The sequence below is a fragment of the Pelobates fuscus genome, chromosome 6 (genome assembly GCF_036172605.1).
Source record: "Pelobates fuscus isolate aPelFus1 chromosome 6, aPelFus1.pri, whole genome shotgun sequence".
Classification (NCBI taxonomy): Eukaryota; Metazoa; Chordata; class Amphibia; order Anura; family Pelobatidae; genus Pelobates; species Pelobates fuscus.
This window is the reverse complement of record NC_086322.1, coordinates 143,184,493-143,210,584: the sequence shown is the minus strand read 5'-3', so window position 1 is coordinate 143,210,584 and position 26,092 is coordinate 143,184,493. Positions and strand designations below refer to the sequence as shown.

The window sequence follows — 26,092 nt, the reverse complement described above, 5'->3', positions numbered from 1 at the left end:
CAGGCATCTTTTTGACACTTTTGTGGTGTTTGTGTTTAGCTGTAATTTTCCGCTCTCTCATTTACTGTTCCCATACAAATTATATATTGTTTTTTTCAGGACAAAAGGGGCTTTCTTTACATACCATTATTTATATAATCTCATGTAATTTAATTTAAAAAAAAAATGAAAAAATATGATGAAAAATTTAAAAAAATACACGTTTTTTGAATTTTATGTGAAAAATATTTTACTCATCTACAAAAGCGAATGAAAAAAACTGCTAAATAGATTCAAAATGTTGTCCTGAGTTCAAAAATACCCAGTGTTTACATGCTTTTTGCTATTTTTTGGCATGTTATAGGGCTATAAGTACAAGTAGTATATTGCGGTTTCAAAACATACATTTTTAAAATGTATCAATAGTGACATTGTAACACTATTATCTGTCATAAATCGCTAAATAACACCCCACATGTACATATTTTTTTAAAAGTAGACAACCCAGGGTATTCAATATGGGGTATGTCCAGACTTTTTTAGTAGCCACTTAGTCGCAAACACTGGCCAAAGTTAGCGTTCATATTTGTTTGTGTGTGAAAAAAGTAAAAAACTAAATTGAACGCTAATTTTGGCCAGTGTTTGTGACTAAGTGGTTACTAAAAAAGACTGGACATACCCCATTTGCAATACCTTGGGTTGTCTTCTTTTGCAAATGGTATGCCATCATGGGGGTAATTCTCATTCCTGGGCTACCATACGCTCTCAAAGGCAACGTAAGCAACCTGGCCATTTTCAATGTAAAAATATTTGACCCATATATTTGACCCTGTAACTTTCAAAAACGCTATAAAACCTGTACATGGGGGGGTCCTGTTCTACTCAGGAGACTTTGCTGAACACAAATATTAGTGTTTAAAAACTGGAAAATGTATCACAACAATTATATCATCAGTAAAAGTGCTGTTTGTGTGTGAAAAATGCAAAAAAAGTCACTTTCACTGACAATATCATCGCTGTGATATGTTTTACTGTTTTGAATCACTAATATTTGTGTTCAGCGAAGTCTCCCGAGTAAAACAGTACCCCCCATGTACAGGTTTTAGGGTGTCGTAGAACGTTACAGTGTAAAATACAGTGATAGCAAATTAAATTCTCTGTACTTTCGGCCTGGGTTGGCAGGCAGGTCCCTTAAATTGCAATCAATAAAATAACTTAATTATGTAAAAATATTACAAAAATACGCACGTAGAATTTAAGTATATATGCATATTTATATATTTGAAGTCTACGTGTATATTTATATAATTATTTATGTAATTTTGTATATGGACATATGAATAGTTCGCATTCTTTTTATTTATTGATATATACATAGATATATATACAATTTCATTCTAAGTGTATTTTGATATAAATATATATATATTAATATCAAAATACAGTTAGAATAAAATTTCGTATAGATATATAATTTTTTTAAATTTTTATTATTATTTTTAATTTTTTCAATTTAATTTAAATTATTTATTATTCGTATTTTATAATAATATATATATACAATATATATATAGTTATTATATATATTCTATATATACGTGTGTAAATTAATTATAAGTGTATTTTTATATTAATATATGTACATATTAATATAAAAATACACTTAGCATGACATTATATATATGATATATAGACATATATTATATAGGTATAATATATGTCTATATATCATATATATACACATATATAATAATATTTATTTTTTTATTAACTATAACTTTAATTTTTTTTTAGATTTTACACTGATTTTACAGTTGCAGGGAGACTGCCTGTCAGCACAGGCAGTCCCCCTGCAGGCAGAGACTAGGACACCTATTGTGACCATGTGGTCGCCCTGTTGGGCGATCACATGGCCACAGGGGTCCTAAACCGCCATGGGGAGACTGTCTGGGCTGCAGGCAGTCTCCCCACACCGGGAGCACCGCCGATCGCCGCCGGGGGAACGACGGCGATCGGGTAAGTACATTGGACGGTTAGGACGGTTCAGGACCGTCACCGGTCGGCAACGCAAAAATGCCGATGACGGTCCTGAACCGTCCTCCGTCCTTAAGGGGTTAAGGGAAACAGTGGGCACACTTGATACCAAGAACATAATTAATATTATGGTGGGCTGCCAATATGCTCAGTGCTGCTAAAGTGCTAGTAAATGGGCTAAAAAACCTCACACATGTACTTACACTACACTTTTCAAAGGTCATACCAACACGAGGTGATAGAGCCAGTCTGTAGGGTGATCGAGAAGGCTGTGTGTCACAGAATAAAGTCTGAGAGCAGTCACATAATTTAACCGTGTCTAAATTTATAACTAAGAACTGTTCAATCTTAGTCTTGAGTTTGGTTGTGTATAGCTATATATTATATTATATATACAATGGGAATTTTAACACTTCCTGCCCTGTTTGGTTTTCAACTAAGTGAAAAAGCTAGTTCCCTCCAAAAATGGCTTTGTTTGTGCTCTAATGAAAGCTTGTGAACTTTATATTTAGCAAGCTGATCCAGCTCTAAAATTAGCCCTTTCAGAGAGTACAAATGAAATCATTTCTGGAAATGTGTGCTTTTAGACTAGACATTGTTCCGTGTGCATAATCTACTGCCCACAGCTTTATTGCCAAACCTTTTCATTTTTATTTCTAAAATAAAGTTTATACTTTCGAATTCCTCACACAGCTATAAGGATAAATGTTCCTAATCTAACAACCTAAATCCAGTTTCCTGCTGGTTGCATCAGGGTTCTCCAGCACTATGTATTGGAGTAGAAACACAGAACTTAGCCCTGCGCTTAAACTCCCACTACCCTTGGGCGGCAACAATAGCTATAGTATTCATCCGCCCATATGTATATACAAAGCGAAACCAAAAAAATGATCTGCGCACTATCACAAATCCCAGGACTTTTAATATTATGTGTAGTTATCCCTATATTATACACATATGTATGTATGAGGTGGGAAATTCAAAATTAAATGCAGAAATTCACAAAGGTCTTTCTATAACTGGGCTCATTTATCATAGCTCCCTGTCAATCATCGTAAATTCTGTCCTTTCCACCCTGCAGAGAAGAGGGAGAAATTAACCAGTTTTTTTTCTGTTTTTCCTCATCACTACTAATGTTTGTGCTGGTTTTGCCTCATCTGAACTGGATTATGATTTTATATACATTTAATAGAAAATGGAACATCACACCAAGAAAAGGTTAACAAAAGTTATGTGATATTCATTGTTTTATTCAATTGTGTAAATTCAGTTTTACATAACAAAGGTTCAAGTTTAATCTTACCTGCCAACATCAAGGCAGATGAGGTTACAAGTTGGCGCTTTATAAATGCCAATAATAATAATATAGGGGAGTTCTACACCAAGATGCCAGGTGACTATACATTCCAATGTCCAATACAGCAGTAAAATGTTATTGGAGTTATTTACTATGGTGGTGTTTACCAAAAGCTTCCTATAATGTGGATGCTGTTGTATATTTAGTATTGACTGTGATTTTTATTTTTGTTTGCTTAAAATTACAAATGGAAAAGAGGTTTGTTTTCTCCATTTTATATATATATACAAGCCATGACTTTTCATTTTTTATTTTTTGTGGTCTATTAAGAGGGCAGACAGTGCGAGTGTGGTCTTTACAGATAGCAGACAGTGCGAGTGTGGTCTTTACAGAGGGCAGACAGTGCGAGTGTGGTCTTTACAGAGGGCAGACAGTGCTGTCTATACAGAGGGCAGACAGTGCGAGTGTGGTCTTTACAGAGGGCAGACAGTGCTGTCTATACAGAGGGCAGACAGTGCGAGTGTGGTCTTTACAGAGGGCAGACAGTGCTGTCTATACAGAGGGCAGACAGTGCTGTCTATACAGAGGGCAGACCGTGCGAGTGCGGTCTATACAGAGGGCAGACCATGCGAGTGCGGTCTATACAGAGGGCAGACCGTGCGAGTGCGGTCTATACAGAGGGCGGACAGTGCGAGAGCGGTCCATACAGAGGGCAGACCGTGCGAGTGCGGTCTATACAGAGGGCGGACAGTGCGAGTGCGGTCTATACAGATGGCAGACCGTGCGAGTGCGGTCTGTACAGATCGCAGACCGTGTGAGTGCGGTCTATACAGATGGCAGACCGTGCGAGTGCGGTCTATACAGAGGGCAGACCGTGCGAGTGCGGTCTATACAGAGGGCAGACCGTGCGAGTGCGGTCTATATAGAGGGCAGACCGTGCGAGCGCGGTCTATACAGATGGCAGACCGTGCGAGTGCGGTCTATACAGAGGGCGGACAGTGCGAGTGCGGTCTATACAGAGGGCGGACAGTGCAAGCAGAGGCGGCTCTCTAATTAGGTGGTTTAGGCGGCCGCCTAAGGCCTCGCGCTGGCTGGGGCCTCGCGGCCGCCTAAACCGCCTGTGGGCAGAGTGTGTCAGGTCCTCGGTCAGTGACCGAGGACCTGACACCAGGAGGGGGCCCGGCGGCTTGCCCGGTATGCCGCCGGGTGCGAGGCCCCTCCTGGCTGCCCGGCCACCATCGCAGACACTGGTCTGCAGCTCCGCAGTATGCAGAGCTGCAGACCATGTGACTTGCGAGAATTGGCCAATCAGAGCGTTGCCGCGGGTTACCACGGCAACGCTCTGAAATCTCGCGAGATTACACGGTCTGCAGCTCTGAGGAGCTGCAGACCGTGAGCAGTGGCCACCGGACCACCAGGGAGCCCACTGGACCACCAGGGAAAGGTAGGCTCTCCCTCCCCATCACCCCCCACCACCATCACCCCCACCACCCTCAGCCTCACCCCCCACGACCACCATCACCCCCCACCACCCTCAGCCTCACCCCCCACGACCACCATTACCCCCCACCACCATCACCCCCCACCACCCTCAGCCTCACCCCCCACGACCACCATCACCCCCCACCACCCTCAGCCTCACCCCCCACGACCACCATTACCCCCCACCACCATCACCCCCCACCACCCTCAGCCTCACCCCCCACGACCACCATCACCCCCCACCACCCTCAGCCTCACCCCCCACGACCACCATCACCCCCCACGACCACCATTACCCCCCACCACCATCACCCCCCACCACCCTCAGCCTCAACCCCACTACCACCATCACCCCCACCACCCTCAGCCTCACCCCATCACCCCCACCACCATCACCCCCACCACCCTCAGCCTCACCCCCCACCACCAACATCACCCCCCACCACCCTCAGCCGCACCCCCACCACCATCACCACCATCACCCCCACCACCCTCAGCCTCACCCCCCCACCACCATCACCCCCCACCACCATCACCCCCACCACCCTCAGCCTCACCCCACCACAACCATCACCCCCACCACCCCCACCACCATCACCCCCACCACCCTCAGCCTCACCCCACCACAACCATCACCCCCACCACCCTCAGCCTCACCCCCCACCACCATCACCCCCACCACCCTCAGCATCACCCCCCACCACCACCCCCCACCACCACCCCCCACCACCATCAGCCTCACCCCCCACCACCACCATCACCCCCCTCAGCCTCACTCCCCACCACCATCACCCTCAGCTTCACCCCCCACCACCACCACCCTCAGCCTCACCCCCCACCACCCTCAGCTTCACCCCCCACCACCATCACCCCTCACCACCCTCACCCCCCACCACCCTCAGCTTCACCCCACCACCATCACCCCTCCCCACCCTCAGCCTCACCCCCACCACCCTCAGCCTCACCATCCCCCATAACCCCTCCCCACCCTCAGCCTCACCCCCCACCACCCTCAGCCTCACCATCCCCCATAACCCCTCCCCACCTTCAGCCTCACCCCCACCACCCTCACCATTACCCCTTCACCCTCAGCCTCACCCCCCCACCACCCTCAGCCTCACCCCCCCACCACCATCACCCCCCACCACCCTCAGCTTCACCCCCACCACCATCACCCCCACCACCCTCAGCATCACCCCCCACCACCACCATCACCCCCCACCACCATCAGCCTCACCCCCCACCACCACCATCACCCCCCTCAGCCTCACTCCCCACCACCATCACCCTCATCTTCACCCCCCACCACCATCACCCCCACCACCCTCAGCCTCACCCCCCACCACCCTCAGCTTCACCCCCCACCACCATCACCCCTCACCACCCTCACCATCACCCCTCCCCACCATCACCCCCACCACCCTCAGCTTCACCCCAGCAACATGACCCCTCCCCACCCTCAGCCTCACGCCTCACCATCCCCATAACCCCTCCCCACCCTCAGCCTCACCCCCCACCACCCTCAGCCTCACCATCCCCCATAACCCCTCCCCACCTTCAGCCTCACCCCCACCACCCTCACCATTACCCCTTCACCCTCAGCCTCACCATCCCCCATAACCCCCCACCACCCTCAGCATCACCCCTCACCACCCTCAGCTTCACCACCCACCACCACCCTCAACATCACCCCCTCAGCATCACCCCCCTCAGCCTCACCCCCCACCACCCTCAGCATCACGCCTCACCACCCTCAGCATCGCCCCTCACCACCCTCAGCATTACCCCCCACCACCCTCAGCGTCACCACCCTCAGCCTCCCCCACTCACCATCACCCCCTCCTTCTCACATCACCCCCCTCTCACTCTCACATTACCCCCTCTCACTCTCAAATTACTATCACCCCCCGCTCCCTCTCACATTACCATCACCCCCCGCTCCCTCTCACATTACCATCACCCCCCGCTCCCTCTCACCATCACACCCCCTGCTCCCTCTCACCATCAGCTACCCCATACACATAGGGTCTCAGAAAAAAACGCAAACATGCTCACAGAGACATACATTCGCACACACAAGGATACTCTCTGTCAGACACACTCTCAGGCACATACACAGGTAGACAGTGCATCAATGTGTATATGTGACACTTTTTTGTTAGTGGGGCCTCATGTTTGCGTTTCGCCTAAGGCCTCATAAAGTCTAGAGCCGCCTCTGAGTGCAAGTGCGGTCTATACAGATGGCAGACCGTGCGAGTGCGGTCTATACAGAGGGCGGACAGTGCGAGTGCGGTCTATACAGAGGGCAGACCGTGCGAGTGCGGTCTATACAGAGGGCATACAGTGAGAGTGCAGTCTGTTTAGAGGGCGGACAGTGCGAGTGCGGTCTATACAGAGGGCGGACAGTGCGAGTGCGGTCTATACAGAGGGCGGACAGTGCGAGTGCGGTCTATACAGAGGGCGGACAGTGCGAGTGCGGTCTATACAGAGGGCGGACAGTGCGAGTGCGGTCTATACAGAGGGCGGACAGTGCGAGTGCGGTCTATACAGAGGGCGGACAGTGCGAGTGCGGTCTATACAGAGGGCGGACAGTGCGAGTGCGGTCTATACAGAGGGCGGACAGTGCGAGTGCGGTCTATACAGAGGGCGGACAGTGCGAGTGCGGTCTATACAGAGGGCAGACCGTGCGAGTGCGGTCTATACAGAGGGCATACAGTGAGAGTGCAGTCTGTACAGAGGGCGGACAGTGAGAGTGCGGACTATAAAAGCCATGACTTAAAGAGTAAAGTAATATTTCCATTTTTTGGTTCTAGCAAGGATCATCCAAGATACACATGGAATAGTAAATAGTACAGATAGTAAGCCTTAAAAATGACATGAACTATTAATGTTTTGGAATTCCAGGGGGGAAAAAAAAAAAAAAATGTAAACAATTGTAGATGTATAAATATGTACCATAGATAAATATAGATATATAATCCAAAGCAATTAATACAAACACATATAAGGCAATCCTATACGATATGCCTGGACAGGGGCATTGCTAGGGTAAAAAAAAACCTCAAGCCCAAAAATTATTTGGTAACCCATGACCCCTACCCAAGCTCACCCCTGTTCCTCGCCAATTCCACCACTTAACATGCCTCTTGGCACACTCCCCGTTACTTACAGATACACACACACCATACATACAAACACACAAACACACACACCATACATATACACAATAACAAGATGGCTCTTAACCTTGAATGTTGGGGGGGAGCAGGAAATAACATATTACCGGGCATTAGAATGGCCGGACTTAACGTTGGAAAGAGATGAAAGCGTCAAGTAATACTAGTACTAGATCGTCAAGATACCAACAGAGATTAGGGTAACCGAGAGACAGCGAAAATGAGAACAAGCCAGAGTCAGGTACACTGTAATCAGTCAGACAGGCAAACCACACAGAAAATGGTTACAGATAAAACACAGGGTCAGTAACAAAGCCAAGGCCAATACCAGAATTTCACAAGGAATCAAGGAATGCATTAAAGGGTACTGGGAACAGAAACCACAATAGGGCACAGTAAACCGGGTAAAAGAAGTTTTAAATGCCTTCATTTAACCTTTGATTGGTCCATGTCATGCCTGCAAACCTAAATCATGCGTGAATGGGGGTCTTAGAATGACATGAACTAATAGCAGCCAGAATTGGCTTGGGGCTTCCATTGCCCCTTTAAGAACGTGTTTGTGACGCAAGTTGGCCCACGCCACTGCTCATTGTGGTCAGCACACACGGCTCGCTCAGGAGCAAACAAGCTGCATGCAGCTCGAGCGGAGGACCCTGGCCGGAATGAAGATCTGGTGAGAAATGTCATAAACATTTAGGCAGTGTGTCACCAGCCCTGTGCGTTGTGGTCTCCCCGATCTCCTGCCCCTCCAGACTGCTCTGATACTCTATTCCCTTTGGGTCTTTATCACTGTGCTGCTTCCACTCCCAGCTGATTCCCAGAGGAAATATGGAGCAGGTGGGAAGAGCAGAGAAGGTAGGGATAAAAAGATCCACTTTCTAGGTGCTTGGGTTTTCTCCTGTGACTTTCAAGGTATAAACTTGCTTAACTTGTTTCAGCAGTAAATACTTTATCCATTTACTGATAAAACACATTGCACCCCATCACATTTTAAATATACAGTATTATGTCCTGGCTGGAGAATATGATTTCCATTTGAAAGTATGAAAATAGTTTAGTTAAAGCAAGTGTGAACAATTTTTTTTTTGTTTTGTATAGTCTTGGGAGGTTATCATGTCCAGTTTATTTTTATCTGGAGGTGATACTGAAGAACAAAAAACATCAGCTGAAGTTTTCATCTATTTAATGTGTCTGGATCGGTTTCCAGCTTAGAAACACATCAGCAGAGCAAGGAGCCTTGAAACCCAGTGGGGACCCAGGTAAGAAGGGAAACTGTTGCTAAACGGTTTGCCCCATTACCAGGGAACTGGGCCAGGGTATTACTGGCTTCATGATGACTACCACATGCTACCATGATTATGATGCTTGGAGTAACCCTTTAATAAACTAGTGAATGTGATGTGATGATTTGCGGAGGCAATGCATAAACCCCCACCCTCCATAGAGATGTAGATGTGAACTGGCTTGAATGAAGCTCTGAGAATATTCCTACTTTAGAAATGGGCTATAATGTCCTAGCGCAGCCACAAAATGCCCCAATACATGTTATCCATTACACTGAGGAAGTCTTTTTTCGTTTTAAGCTTTTTTTGCATTTTACATTTATTTTAGGGTAACCATGATCTTCATTTTCAGATGGCATATCAGTACAGATAGTGGTTTATTTTTCAGTTAACTCTTCCTGCAATGAAAACCGTTTAAAAAAATCTGATAGTATTACACATTCTACAGTACCTACACACCATTAAAGAGTGACGTTCGCAATTCAAGTACAGTGTCGAAAGCAGCCAAGGATAAAATGTAGTGGTTGTAAAAAGTAAAATTGATCGTGATGATTAGCCATACATGTGCTGAACATAAAAAGAACATTTTGTTTGTATTTTATAGTTTTGTTTACCAAGTAATATAGTCAAAATGTAGGCTCTATAGCAAATGTTTAACAATACCTATGTATGCTTAAAAATATACAGGATTTAGTGAAATACTACAAAAGAAAGGCTGTCTTCCTTTATTCGATCATGTAACTGTCATGTTCAAGGGAACAGTTTTGAAAACCTTCATGTTTCACTGGTGTGAGTTCAAGGCTGATTTAAATCAATGTGTTTGGTATTTGGAAAGCAGACAAGGGAAATTGATTTGCTTGTCACTGTGTGTAATTTTTCATGTCGGCACCAAGATAGATTCTTTGTTTCCACTGATCGTTTTCCGAAGCTGTGTGACCAAATTTGTTTTCCAGTTAAAATACTTTTATTGAAGTTTCCTCTTTTGCACATTGTGTGTGTGTGTGTTTCACATCCGCAGTCTTGTTCCCATGGTGATTCGTAGAGTTGGGTTACCATAAAACATCTGTTCCTCGTGGTAACTGCTTTCTCTAATCATGTGATAAGCAATAAGTCATGTCAGACGTTGCTCATACAATAAATCGCTCCAATATCCTTCATGTGAGAACATTGCTGTGCATCGGTTATGTAAGTAAAAATACATAAATAATGCTTATTATATTATATAGTAGACCTAAAGAACACTGAATATCTACATTGTAACACACACTGAAAAAGACTTAAAAGTCCATCAAGGTCAGACTTTCACACATCCATGGCTCATCTTGGAATTATTTTGGGTATTCTTGGAATACATGAATATTGGGCTTGACATCTACAGTTCTACTCATATTTCTATAAGTATTTTAAATATAGGTCTGTGAACCTGACTTATATGAAAACAAGGTTGGCTCTTAAATATGTCTGCCTGGCCCCTAAATTCAGATGGCCATTCCCTGTGTTAATAACTATTTGTTGTGAAAAAAATTTCATCACCACCGTTTCGTGCCATTTAGAGGAAATTGTCACCAGTTATGTTTAAAAAAACTAAAAAACAAACAGAATAGGTGTCTGTTATTAATGAGTTGTGCTAACAAAAATAAGCATAAAGAAAACATACATCATATACCTCGCCATCGGGGTATGTTATGTACATTTTTGAAAATATATTTATTTCTATATATATATATTTAAAAAAAAAAATAATGTAAATATAAATGTACCACCCATGCTGTATATACTAAAGCAGGTTCTGTTCTGGTAAATGTAAGTACATTACGTCATTTTTTTCACTTTATATTCACTAGTACTTACTTGACCATTGGAGTATCTCTTTCTTGTATTTACTCCTAAATATGTCCTGCATACTGCACTTCTTCTGAGAAATTTGGGATGCCCATACCATCACATATCCTTAGACGGGGATTGTTCAGTCCATGTGCTATAACAGCTGATCTCTGAATTAGCTCAATCAAATGTGAGTGAAATCACACAAGATTACACAACATTTATTCATTGTACATACTGTACTGCACTATTATTATTTTTGCTGCTCTTTACCTTTGAGGTCAAATGTGTATACAATCTTAAGACATGTGTATGTATAAATTTCTGTACATCATTTTTGGGCGCAGTTTCCTCTATATTTCAAATTTTCACTATCCACAAGGTTTGGGAATCCTTGTACTAGTTACTGCGGCCCACACTCATCCTGTGCTATACTACAGTGAGCGCCTATTTCTTCACTTTTCCTACAATATATTAAAGGACATTGCTGAGTACCAAACAGCCATACAGTATATAATAAAGTAATGCAATTTAGAGCTCCTGCGTCTGGAAATATTCTATATATCGGTAGTTATTTAAAGAATGGCATTGTTTGCACTGATGCTAATTGTATGCAATCCTTTCATAGTTACCCATGTCTAATACTCATATCAAGTTTCTCTATGACTGCATGGATTAAAGTTACCTTACAAAGCATTCTGTTTCAAGATATGTATACCAAGTGAATGCTCTGTTTGGGTTCAGTGTGAGAAATTTCTTAGGTTTAATTAAAAACCTGTCACCTCTACACCTGCAAACACGCACACCGTGCAAGCCACCATGACCTCCTCACATTCAATTTGTATTACAACACATTCCTTTTAGTGATATTGATTACATCCCACTTAGAGTTTGAGATATCTGTAAAGTTATGTGTGGAAATCCTACGTATTTTGACATTCTAAACCTGACACCCTCTATACACCTGCAACTGAAAAGTATGGGAATCTTACAAATACCTTCTAGATTAATAGGTAGACGGCTAGAATGTCCGAATTTAGCATTCTTCCTCATGGTTTAATGGAATGAGAAGTCTGCATGTTGATTTATTATGTAATGCTGGGTTAATCCCATCTATAGTGACATGGGTAAGGCTGGCATTAGGTAACATGGGTTTACAGTCAGAGAATGTGATACAAATTGTTTGGATACTTCACGGTCTTATAGAACTCTAGTAACATATTAAAAGGACTTTCTCATGTTCTATGCCAGCAAAACAGTGAATTAACGGGTTTGGCATGAGGTCGATTAGACACATGAAAAGGTGAGCAGGACTGGATTGAGTTACCCAAGAGATTGTTATCTCTAATAACTGAATACTGATTTTCCCACAGACCACAATACAGAATTACAATGTCATTTCTGGATATTCATATATGTCTGATAATCCTTCATTTTTCAAGCTGTGCTATCCGTTTCTTTAGTAAGAAAGAGAGACGACACTCTGTCACTATGCGTTCTGGGTGTTGCAATCAAATCAGTATTTTAGGCCAATATAATTTAGAAATGTGATAATGCCTCTTATCCACTTGCTTCCCAGGTCCATTTTGGTGGAATAAATATCAGTTAAATTATGTTTGATTTGTTGTGCTATTATCATATTCCTATTATTTATAATAATAATACATAATATATTACCGTGGGTTATATACTGAAATGATTTGCATTTAATTTGCCCTAAAATAATACTAAATCATGGGTAGGCAATCTTCATCGCCCCTGATGCTTTGCCAGCATTGTGGCTGTAAGAGCATTCTAGGAGACGTAGTCCACAACATCTGGAGTGCCGATGGTTGCCTATCCCTGTACTATAGTCAACAAAACAACTCTAGCTTAATTAAGCAATTTGTGTGTATAGCTCATGCCTCAGAAGTCTCGTTGTTCTATTCTCTGCCATTTAGTAGTTAAATCACTTTTGTTTAAATCCATGCAGTCCTAGCCACAACTACCCTGGCTGCATGACAAAAAGATTTCATTTTCAATCAGATGTTAACTTACTGTAGAAGTTTTTATACCCTGCTCTGTAAATGTAACTTTAATCTGACACAGGAGGATCATGCAAGGTCTAGCAAGCCATTATCAGTGCTGGACATGAGAAATTCTAAATTAAACAGACTGTGCAAGTGACATGTAGGGAGGTGTGACTAGGGCTGCATAAACAAAGTAATTGAACTCCTAAATGTAACAAAATTGAGCAGTGAATCTGCAGGAGCATGATCTATACATCAAAACTGCTTTATTAAACTAAAGTTGATTTGGGGCCTATAGTGTCCATTTATACAGCAACCAAATGCATTCAAACCTTATTTGGAAATATTTTACAACTGTTTTATCCCAGTCCTCATCAATCAGTTTCTTCAATATTACAATATAGTGAGTGTTATTGTTGATTCAGCTCCAATAAAAATATGCATTTGGCGTGTTAAGTTGCAATGTGTTCTACAGGAAGCTCAAACTTAAGAATTCCATTAGATATATGGAACAAATTATTTAGAAACTAACGTTGAAATCAGAGTTTAAAATTTGACCTCATAACATGATGTAAATGTTTACAGACATGCAGACTTATTAAAAGTACATTATAGCAAACCTGTGTGCCTGTCCCTACTTGTATTAAGGTCCCATAAAAAAGTAAGTCAAACTTTTGTTTTAAAATGTTAATGTTCACGTGCATTAAAATTGTTAAAATAAAAGTTTTACTTTTTTTCCAATGCTGAACTCTCCACTTCCTCCAACTTCACACACGGTGGTCCAATCCAATGCTCCTTAGAGAGGAACATTGAGGAACTAATGCGCATGCACAGCAAGCACCACTTCAGCACTCAAACTTCCCCATAGAAAAGTATTGGATTGTTGCTTTGGTATGGTGTCAAGTGACCTAGTTTTACTCAGTGCAGCATAAGTGCTTTTAGTGTCTGTTATACGAATACCTACTAGAGGTGTACTTAACCCTGCAATGTAAACAATGATGTTTAAAAAAGAAAAAACCCTGCCATGCCTTACATAGCATGATTTAAACAACTTCTCTAGATGAACTGGTCTGGGTGACTATTGAGTACCTTTAGGACTGTTACAGATGGTTGTATTTATGTTGACTAAGTTTTAATGTTTTTAATCCATTTTAGTAATAAAATGTAACTTTGTTTTACTCACAAACATTCTGAAACTCTAACTCATTTTACTTCTTGGTTTTACAGTTCCAAGGCACGGACAACAAAACAATATTTTTGATGTGTTTGAAGTGGAAAGAGGACTGAGTGCTGATGAATATGAAGGAAATGATGATCCAGGTACTTTGTCAAGGGTATAGACTAGATTATTCATACATGTTTGTCAGGATTTTTCCATTTGAAACAGCTTTTGAAAAAGCAATTAGTGAAAAATAATAATTATACACTATATGTTTGAGGTAAAGCTCATTAACAGAGATGGCCAAATGTTGGGAAACGTACATTCATTTTTAAAGGGAAATGGGTAAAATTAAATTGTATGAGACTGTGTGCATGCATGGGTAAATGAACGTGTACATGACTGTTTGCATAACTAAACAAAGATATATCCTAAATAGGGCATTATCACATAAGGGTACTAAACTAGGGTACCCATCTACTAAACAGCACCATAATTCTGAATTCCAAGTAGGGTAGTCCCACATAAGGGGAGATATCTACTAAACGGTGCCTTCATTTGTGATCCAAAGCATGGCAGTCCAACATAAGGGTAACAAATTAGGGAAACTATTTACTAAACAATGCCACAATAACAGATGTCTGAAATGTGGATGTTTCCGAAAATGTTTGGATGAATTTCAGTTCGTAATGAATCGATGATTATCGAAATTTGTTAAATTTAATTTTGTCATTATTGAAACAAAACTGAAACACATTTTTTTTCCCCTCATGCACATGTCTAATGGTGCCCATCTCCTCCTAGGCTTTCAATGGAAAAAACACAACATTCTATGAGGAAGAATGTAAATTCTTCCCACACTGAATATGTACAACAGTGTAATTGGACAAGTGTATGTGTTTTCCTGTAGACTTATCTTGTTAAGACAACACTATTTAGGCAGGACAAATATAAATTTGCCTTAATCCAATGTCTGCAAAAAAAGCAAGAACATTTTACGTAAAAACAAAAAAAAACAACAACCAATGACCCTTCCCTATTCTGATACTATTTTCACATATATTCTTTTAATGCAGCTGTACTATTGAAATAGCAGTGATTTAGACCAGTACTCAAAATGAGAAATGACTGAGCCACTTTAGGAAATATGGCTGAATGGTAACCACAACAGTATAATACTGGGGAACAGCTGTCACATTTATAATTACAGATAGGACCTAATGTAGAAAAAATACTAAGACTTTATGAGACAGTATGTAATGCCTTGGTAAAATAGGAATCTGCAGGGTCCAAGGGTATTAGGCAGCTGAAGGACTGATGGATTGCTAACTTCTTTGGACTGTGCGTAGGTAGCAAGGCTGTGCTGGGTCAAAATAGCAATGCTTGCATTGATTCCTCTAAGGAAATGAGACTTCCCGACTGTTTTATAAAAATGCACTCTTTACCAGCTGACGTTTGTGCTGGCAGTACCCAATTACTGACAGTAAATACTTTCTTTAGCTTTAGTTTCACATGGGGTTCCTCAAGCCCATAAAGTTATGTTTTAATTAAAAAAAATTCAGAAATCACTCATGGAAAGAGGTAACATAGTATGACTTTTCTAGCGCAGACCCCTTGAATCCCTGGATCTGATGTTAAATAGCCTGGTTTCAATTTGTGGGTTGTCTTTTCCTAATGACCAGTGCCTTTTTCCAGACAGTAGTGTTAATGGTTGGCTGCCACTTGACTGATGACTTTTTGAAAAAACATTATTAAACGCGAAAAGATTAAATTTCAACTAAAAAAAAACAACAACAAAAAACCAGCCTTTCTGGCTATATAAAAGAATCCAGAATAGAGAGGTTTGTTATTAACGGTAACGTTCACCTATAGTTTTCTGCCACTGAAATTCTCCAATACATATAGAACGCATTATTTGATATGGATTAATCATATTACCATTTATATAGGGTCAACATATTCTGTAGTGCTTTACAATTCTAGAAAGGGAATATTTAGATGTGAAGAAGGCCCTACGAGGAAAGTGGATAAATGTTAAGTCTCTTGCCCAGGGACACTTACTGGAGAGGTGGTCTGATGGGGATTACTTTTCAGTGTTCAAAGACAGTGATATTACAAGAGTCCTAGTCAGCCAATGTGTATGCGTGTATGCGTGTATGTATGTATGTATGTATGTATGTATGTATGTATGTATGTATGTATGTATGTATGTATGTATGTGCAGTGGCGGCTCTAGACTTTGTGAGGCCTTAGGCAAAACTCAAACATGAGGCCCCCACTAACAACCAAAGTGAAAATAAATAGGGGTTGTATTTTGTTATAAGGGGCTTAGTCAAACATACTTTTTATCCCGGATTCATTCCCCTGGTGGTCCTGTGGATTCATATCTGGTCTGCAGCTCCGTCGAGTGCAGAGCTGCAGACCACATGGTACGTATCTTGCGATCTCCAGAAGTATCAGAGCACTCTGTGGTAATAGGGATCAGAGTTTGTGGGGCGTTGGTAGAAAACAATAATTTTAACCCCTTAAGGACACATGACATGTGTGACATGTCATGATTCCCTTTTATTCCAGAAGCTTGGTCCTTAAGGGGTTAAACAGTGCTGAAATGAAATAAGTCCAAGCACAAAAACAGATCTATGGTGGGGAGTTAAACTAATTTTGGCCTAAATATTGAAATATGGCAAGCTTTCCACAATTCCCTGTTTAGAAGGTAGTAATTTCAAACAAGGTTGATAATAATCTGATTGTAACCTTCTATGTTGCTTGTTTTTTTGTCATTAAGTATCTTCATTTTGTCTTTTGTGTTTGTGTGTCTTGCAGCAAATTGGATACACAGCTGCAATTTTGACCATGGCCTGTGTGGGTGGATCAGAGATAAAGAAAATGACTTACATTGGGAGCTAGTCAAAGATGATTTAGGTAAATCTTTTCTTTCCATTTTTAGTACAGTATATATTATTAAGTTATGTTTATGTAAATGATATAATGAACACAGTATGTGTTGTTCTGTTAACTGTTATTGCTCATTTTATAGTATCTTGATATAATTATTTTTTCTGCCTGAAAACAAAAAAGAAAAGCGATGGCTACACAAAATGCATATGAACAGTGGATTGACATTTGATTTTTTTTTCCCTTTTCTTTTCCAAAAATGTGTTGCCTGCTAAAATATAATCCCGAGAAACGACGTAGTTTACTTTTACGTGTTTATGTGTATAGGATTCTATAATGCTCCTCTTTTCCATGCTGTAGAATGAAGAACTGGATGTGATAATGTAATAACACCTAAGCAGTATTAGTGTGATTGATAATGGTAACTTCTCATAAAAATGCTAATTAATATATAGTGTTTGTGGTTCTTGGAGTGTTAAGAACACACCAAGGGCTTGCCTTGAGGTTAGGAGCAAATGAGAACTTTGCCTCCAAACTGTAGCTTTATTTAAATGGTTTCTCCAAGCATTATGAACACTTTGGTGGTCAAAGTGCCTGCAATTGGTATGTATAGTGTTTGTCTTTGAAATACTAATGTACAGAGATTAATCCCTTATCTGCCAGAGGAAACTAATGTTCTTGCCTGGCTAATGTCAAGTCTATGCAAGTTTTGTTGCACAGAATGTCAGTCATTGGCTAAGAGTTGATGCTCTCAACCAGTGAAATTTGAAGCCTACAACTTCTAGCTTCTGCAACTCTGCATGTCACTGGACCATAGTTAGCCTCAGAGCCTGGAGGGGAACCAGGTAAGGGGGCAAACCATTGCCATTACCAGGGGACCAGGCTAGGATACTCCTCACATCATAACTATTGCAGCGGGTTGTAGTGGTTATGTTGCTCGGAGTAACCCTTAAATCAATATTTTAAGAGAACCATTTTGTTATTAACATTTTTCTATTCCTTTTGCAGGTGGGCAGTATCTGACAGTCTTGGAACCAAAAGGAAAGGCTGGTAAAGCAGCACGTTTGGTCCTTCCTCTGGGGCAGATAACATACTCTGGAGACCTGTGTCTGTCATTTAAGCACATAGTGTCTGGAGAAAACGCTGGAAAACTCCAGGTCTATGTAAGAAAAGCTGGTTATCATGGACCAGCCATCTGGGGAAGAAATAGAGGCCATGGATGGAAAGAAACACACATAAGTGTACAGGGAACAGGCATCAGAAGTGTAAGTGCTGATTTAGATCATTTCATTGAGCCAGATGTGAGTCCATGGATAATGTTATCAGTTAAAGCTCGAGATTTATTTTATGCATTATGAACCACCGTTACCTGACATGATTTGTGGTCTCATCTGTGAGTTGCTGTCCATCATGTCTTACCTGGCTAGCATTGAGCTAGGTTGTTGCAAGAATGACATGTCTCTGAACATGCCATGTGTCATTTGCAATGAGAAACACAAGTTTGTTGTGATGGCAAGAGATGCTTAACGTCTTATACTCTAAAAGTAATCAGCTTTTTGATCCAAGGAAAAATTTGACTGTCATTCTGGGGTCAAGAATGAATCTTATCCTAGTTTGTTGAAAATTGCAAGTGCTTCAAACTGAGTTTTTACACTTTTTTGGATCAACAGCAAAAACAGATGTGAGAGAGGCTGAACTTGATAGACTTGACAGTCTCTTTTCAGCCCCTGTAACTATGGAACCAGCAGAGGTGTACTTGCTCAGGAGATTTGCTACCTGCAACCAAATGCTGTTCTTCTCTCTACCACCTTCAAACCGGGGCAGGGGATTGAGTTTTTGTTTGTGCTTCTGTGTATTTGTAACACTGAGAAGACACTGAATGAAAATGCTTATAGGACACAATCAGGCATACAGATACAATATAAACAGAGGTTGAGAAAAGGTTGAGGATAAATTAATGAGAATGGTATGTTGTGAACGATTGAGGAGTTTGGAGATGTTGAGTTAGTGATAATTTCACATAAACAATGTATTGTCCTCTATAAGGTGCAATGATGAATGGTGGGTGGGCCACATTGACTAGCCAGCGTGACAATGACAAAACCAAAAGCATTCTCTCCCTCATATTTTTTTTTTATATAATTTTACAGATTGTATTCAAAGGGGAAAAAGTCAAAGGAAAAACAGGACAAATTGGACTTGATGATGTGAGTCTAAAGAGAGGGCACTGTCCAAAAGCACATTAAGAGGACACTCGCCAACTGTACAGATTATTACTACCCTGCAAAATACAGGCCAGGGAGAATGGTGCACCTCACACAACCTGTTGTGAAACTGTGATTATCACAAAATTCCCAACAAAAAGAACTGAAGAAGAATTCCCTGCGATCTTCCCCTCATTATGACAGCAGGCACATGAAATTGCAAGAAAGTAATGTTTATCATAATGACAAGTCAATGGATCCTTATACTGTACCCAATAATCTTTCTCTAGGAGAACTGAAGAGAATAAAACAAGGATGAGCCTGGTTTATCCATTACATTAACTTTTGACATATATGTGCTTGAGCATCTGGAACTGCAAAAACGCTGTTCTTAAGTTCCATTGTTTGTATTTTTAAAGCCATATAAATGCTTGTTTTATACTGAAATATTTATCAATTTAATTGGACTTTACAAAATGTCAATGGATAATGGAGAGTCAGATGTTAAAACTGGATGTGATTCAACAACCAAGATCAAACGCTTAAAAAGTTCTATTTCCAAGAACACATTCAGACTAGGAATGTTCCAGCTTGGTGCTTTTTAAAAGATGCTACCGGTGCCATATTATGTACCCGTCTCTGGTGATGTTACTGTTCCTTGTGTGAATACTTGGTCGTGAACATACCTGCATCCTTGTAGTCAAATTGTAGATAAATAAAACGGTTTAAATATAGACTTAGATCCATCCACAGTAACTTGTATGCCTGTTCAAAGCAAAATGTGAATTGTGGATTGCAAGCAATGCTATAGGTTATTCATTTAAATCTAAGAGTATAAGTGCATTTTGCCTTACTAGCAGCCCTAAAAACCAGCCCATCTGAATATGCCTAGATTGCTGTTCCATCTTTATTACTGCCTGAGGGATTGTAAAGTTCATTGTTGAATGAGTTGAGACAGGGTGCCAAGCTGTGGGTTATCAGTACCGAGGTGTAAATGGGTTGAGGACGTTCAAAAAAGGCAATTGATTTGTATATGAGCTGGTAGCAAGTGTCAAGGTAGATTGATTGTCAGAAGTAAGAAGTGCAAAAACAAAAACAAAAAAATCACTGTTTTTTAATGGATGTGCTTTTTCAGAAAGTGAATGAAGAATAATAAAAAAAGTTAAAGTTTCCAAATATGTAAGAGGAGAGATAAAAAATAGACAATATTTGGTATACCATTGCATATTACATTAAGTTCCAACTTGCTTCATTTTTGGGCATTACACACAACTGAACATAATACCACGATAAACTTAATACAATGTGGAGGAAGCATGGGAATACAAGTTTCTAATTCTTAGGGTGAAAGGGTATCATTCAGCAAAAATTGAGTACTTTACAACTGATTGTCCAAATGCTGCCTACAGCTATTACAAATATAATATTATAGTATTACAGATAGCGAAAATTTCTGCCAAACCTCAGATTGTTTGTTGAGAACATAGAAAGTGAGGCTAACAACCACATGAGTGCCACATATGGAAACAAATACTAAACAATTCGTAAATATTTTTTTTTATGTCATGAGCAGTACAGATCAATAATATTATATAATTATATGACCATAACTGTTGAATTGCATTACATACAAGTTGTAACCAGATTCAGGACCTTACTATACCCTCCCGTCTCATATTCCTGGCTTTTGTAATATTGCAATCTTGAATGCAAATGTTTTTCGTCTCAATCTTTACATGAATCCAAAGCCATTAGGTATTGAGCTGAGAGGAGCCAAGCTTACTCAACAAAATTTAATAATTTCAATTTACGACTGTCCAGACCCTCACTGTTGACAGCAGTGGAGATACCACCCACAACACCCCATCCAGCCCGATAGTCCCTGATCTAAAAATCTTGTTAATCTCCTGTGATCTGTCTTTCTCTTAGGATTCAATTACTGTGTTAACATTGTAATTAGTATTTAAAATATAATTAATCATTCAAATAATTCCATTATTTGTGATTTTATGATTATTTTAGATTTTTTTTTTCTTGTTAAAGTACAAAACTGGTGAGAGACAGCAAAATGATCTGGACTTATCAAACCATGTGATCTGTTTCTCTGTAATCAAAGAAACAAAAACCAAAAAGGAAAGATCATGCACACACAATGCTAACAGGAATACCAGAGTTTTATATAAAACAGCTTTCCATGCACACATTATATCACTAGAATGAGACCGCTAATTATATTATGCAATCCTAGAAATATAAAGACATAATACAAAAGTAGAAATGCTGTCAAGACTTGGAGTTTATGGACACTGGTCATTGGATAACTAAACCAGGACGGTCTGTTAGCTAAATCAGAAATGGCCAGTAGGGACTTCAGATGTAGGGAATTGCAGGCAGGTTGTCTTCTAAAAGTTATCACCTTGGATGCTAATGAAAGCAATGGGAAGACTGTAAATGACTGCAAAATTTCAGCACTAATTCAGTGTTCCCTAGAGATGCAAGTTTGCAGTAAATAACAGAATATTTTCTTACTTTTGCATTTTCTTAAATATAGTGTAAGATACACTAAGGAAAGGTGAAGCATTCCAGGTCATTTTTAAAGGGCATTCCAGGTCATTTTTTTAAAAAGAAATAATACCCACTCATTTTTGTTTATACAATTAAACATTGGAAATTTAAACAAGTTCTAAATACATTTTTTGTACACATTTTTTTAAATATTGAAAATAAACGATTACATGTTGTGTAATAACCTCTTTGTGCATTATTTTATATAATAACGCTAATTAGCATATCTTCTGGCTAATTATCAATTTGAGGGGCAGCCATGTTTATTCCTCTTTGGACAAAAGCAGTACTCATCTGCAAAGGTCAAAAACCGTCCTGTAGTGCATGTTTGTGATGCCTTGTGTTTGCTCATGATCAGAAACTTACCGGGATTTGATAACTCACTCTAGCTTTAATAACTGAATCGGTTCTGGTCATAAAATAAAACTTACATGTAATCTTTTATTTGAAATAATACAGAATGAGGCCAGTTTTCTTTAATACAAATAGTTTAGCACCAGCATAACAAAATTCTCAGCATAATGGAAACAGGGAAACTGAAGAGAAAATACAGGGTCTAAAATGTTGTTTTACATTGAAATAATTATGCAGGCTCTTAGTACCAGAACACACATGTTCCTTATATAGGTTATGGTAGAAGAAGTTTGTTTTTCTCTGTTCTTATTTTTTTGTCTTTCTATTTATAGCAATTCACCCCCTTGTGAAATCACATATTTCCCCACCCTATGCAAGTACTTAACGACATGCCATACAAATAGTTTTTCATGCTTTCTCGTATTGCTGAGAGCAAGCAGGGCTATTCCACAAACTAGCAAATGTCGGGAACTATCAACTATAGGACAAATAGTTGAGCTGATCATTTTGAGAAATGTTTTTGAAATCCACCATTTTCACTTCAAATGTCTAATTACCTGGAAAATTTGTAACACCTAGCAGTTTAGTGAATATTATAGAGAGGAAATGTCTGGGAAATGTCTAAACCAACTTCCCTAGAGGAAATTTCGATTTGTAGGAAGCCAATGATTCTCAGTATTTATAACGGGGCCGAATGATGCTAAAATTGAGGTTTAGATGGTATAACAAGTGCGTTTTTGTAAGAGATATCTTGGATACCTTTAGATATCTACTTTTATTTACAAATGCACAATCATGGTCTCCTATATATGTAAAAAGACTACAAATTATATGGAGTATCAATATTTTACAGTGCATTTTGGAGAACAAAATGCATATTTTGGCAAATTTACACATGCACATCTGTGTAGAAACATCCATTTTTATCTTATGAATTTGTAGTTATTAAATCCACTTATATGTGATATTCTATTACTATTAGTAAAATTGGAGTCTCCCAAGTCTAAGAATATGTTCTCCGTTTTAATTTATACTGGGCTGATCTCACGAACACCATCTCTCCATAACTTCTGTTGCCCAACACCATGAAATATTTTCCAACTTCACCATATTCAACTTTAAGCTTAAAGTTTGCAACGTTGGCTTTAAGTGCACCTTAACTTGTATAGGGAATACAGTTACTTGGTTATTAACTAAAGTGTGAATTGTCACCCATTTATAGTAAATTCCAAGGAAGTTTTATATTTAGGCTACAATATCCAAACTGAAAACGTTTGAAATTCCAGGTGTGATATGGTTTCCGTTCTGATATCTTGTCCTAAAAGTCTTTAGTAAATAATTGTGGGAGTGATCCTACATTGTTCGAGGACATTACCTTTCTGAAGTGTCTTAAGTAGTTCTTGCTTACTTTTAATTACAAAATAATCTAGAACGTTGTACATGGGTTTTTTGCAAAATTATTTTTCTTCATAATGTTGCATTGACACATAATGCCATACGATCAATTTAAAAATATAGTCTTTAAATTAACAAAGCAAAAAAAAAAAAAAATTCTTTGCATTTTCCATCTGTTTGCAATCCATGTAAAAATGGTTTAACCCCTTAAGGACACATGACATGTGTGACATGTCATGATTCCCTTTTATTCCAGAAGTTTGGTCCTTAAGGGGTTAAAGTCCAATCAACATTGTTGTAGATGCAAAAATATATAAAAAGAGGAACAACCATTTTTATAAAAATAAAATATCTATATGGTTTTAGACTTCATTAGCCATGAACGGTTGATGTTTCTATGGTTTCTAAATGGAAATATTCACATGTATAGTGATATACATATTTTGGAATGAAACTTGTATATATTGGCACAATGAAATCACTTGCCTGTTTATAATGACATCTTTGTATGGTCCTAATTGTGAAAATACATACTGCATATTTTTTATATTTCCATTATTTAAAAATTATATGTGAATAGTCTAGGAATATATGTATAACTTAACACTTGCTTTTTCAGACAATCCTACAACAGGATAAACAACAGATACATTTGTGCTACACACTGGTTATTCACGTGATATAATCATTTTATGATGGTAATTATATTAATTTTTATTAACAATAAAAAAGTTGTAATTACTATGCCAAATACTGTCTTCTTGAATGAATGAAGTAGATGGTTTTCTTTTATGTCATTTCATAATAACATACCACATACGTCAGTGACAGGCAACCAAATTCTGTTCCTATGGCCATAATTAGGTTCCTTATTGGCATTAGCGATCTGAGCATGGTCTCTATAATATTCACCCTCCTGCACCTAAAAGGTAGGAAACGGGAGGGTGACTAAAATATTTTGAACATGTGTGTGTCTGTATGTGTGTGTTTGTTTGTATGTATGTATGTGTGCCTGTATGTGTGTGTGTGGGGGAAACGTATGGGGGGATGGCGGGGGCCCCAGGGCAGTTTTTGCACTTAAACTTATCAAACCAGCAAAAAGCCCTGGCCCTGACGGACTCACCAATAAAGTACTATACAACATATCTGGATATCCTTGTCCTGCACTTATGGCCATGTTAAAATATTGGTAGGCAGGGGTTAACACAAAAGGGGGGCGAAGAGACTCAAGCATTTCATTGTCTAGATTCACATATAAAGTAGTGTTCAAGGTCAACCTTAAATGCCACACAAGATGATAATGATGATTTAAAAAATATGTTTCAATACGCAATGGAGCAATTAGGAGGAGTTTGGTAGAAGTAGAGTTATAGACCATTAGAAAATGATACGTTCTCAGCAGACCAGTCAATCACCCAGTTGCACATCCTTCACCAGCATTCTGTGGCCACGCACGTTCTGTAAAAATCACACTGTGGGTCTGTACTGTTCTAATAGCATCAGCTGCACAAACATGCTCACACAAAATAAAACAGATTTTGAGTGAAAATGGAGAGATATGGATTTTCGTTATACAGAGGGATAAATTTCTACTTTGCAACTTTTTGGATCTTTTCATTTTGTTTCCTCATTTTCCCTTCGCTTCCTTCTCCTTTAAAGCTCTGTATAATGACCCTGGAACACCCCCCTTCCCCGGATCCCTCTCTACACACACACAGATAGTTTATGTCTATACACTTTCACATGCTTTAATCTGTGTTGGACTTTTTATTTACTTTGCACATATAGGTCATTGAGATCTGGAAGGAGCTCAAAATCCTATTTGGAAAAATTGACTTTATTTTCACCTAAATAAAGCTCGAGTGAAAGTAAACAGAAGTATCATCACCCATTTAAAGTGAAAGTCATTGGACTTTCTATGTTTAGCTGCAAGTTTACCCTGTACAGCACATCCAAAAATGTCTGGCTGCAGATTCTTCACAATATTTTTACACCAACTTCAAGCTGGGGGAGCAGATTGTATTACTTACTAATCTTATCCACTGGGTATAAAATGTTTAGCATCCATCATTACCCCTCTTTTCAGTGGATAATATAATTAGGAAATATTAATTCTGCCCATCACAGAGATTTTTAAATTAATCCCACTGAGTGCATTGTGTGTTACAGCGTTCTTAGGAACTCATTTTTTCGTGAACGCACAAGGCACATGGGGACGTCCTCTTTATGCGAGTTCTACAGAGTGGGGCTACAACTTTTAGGATTTCGAAACAAGCACTTTCAATTCTTTTGATGGCTTTTAATTAAAGTGACAAACTGACATTTGTACAGCATCTCTGTGCATCCTGTGCGGCGTAATGAGACAATAAGCTGAAATGCTGCTTTCTGAGCACAGACACACACTGGCAAATGACACAGCTAAATAGCTCAATCTCA

The 26,092-nt window shown here is 39.8% G+C and overlaps 1 protein-coding gene across 4 annotated transcripts in view; it reads left to right on the top strand.

The window, feature by feature from the left end:
• NPNT (nephronectin) overlaps positions 1 to 21,263 on the top strand; it is a 101,940-nt gene extending 80,677 nt beyond the window's left edge. For all 4 annotated transcript variants that reach the window (XM_063458380.1, XM_063458381.1, XM_063458382.1 and 1 more), the window contains 4 exons: positions 14,312 to 14,404; positions 17,067 to 17,165; positions 18,147 to 18,403; positions 19,289 to 21,263. In XM_063458380.1, coding sequence (XP_063314450.1) covers positions 14,312 to 14,404; positions 17,067 to 17,165; positions 18,147 to 18,403; positions 19,289 to 19,384 — 545 coding nt within the window. In that variant the 3' untranslated portion in view covers positions 19,385 to 21,263. The remainder of the gene's footprint in view (positions 1 to 14,311; positions 14,405 to 17,066; positions 17,166 to 18,146; positions 18,404 to 19,288) is intronic.
• The last annotated feature ends 4,829 nt before the right edge of the window (positions 21,264 to 26,092 follow it).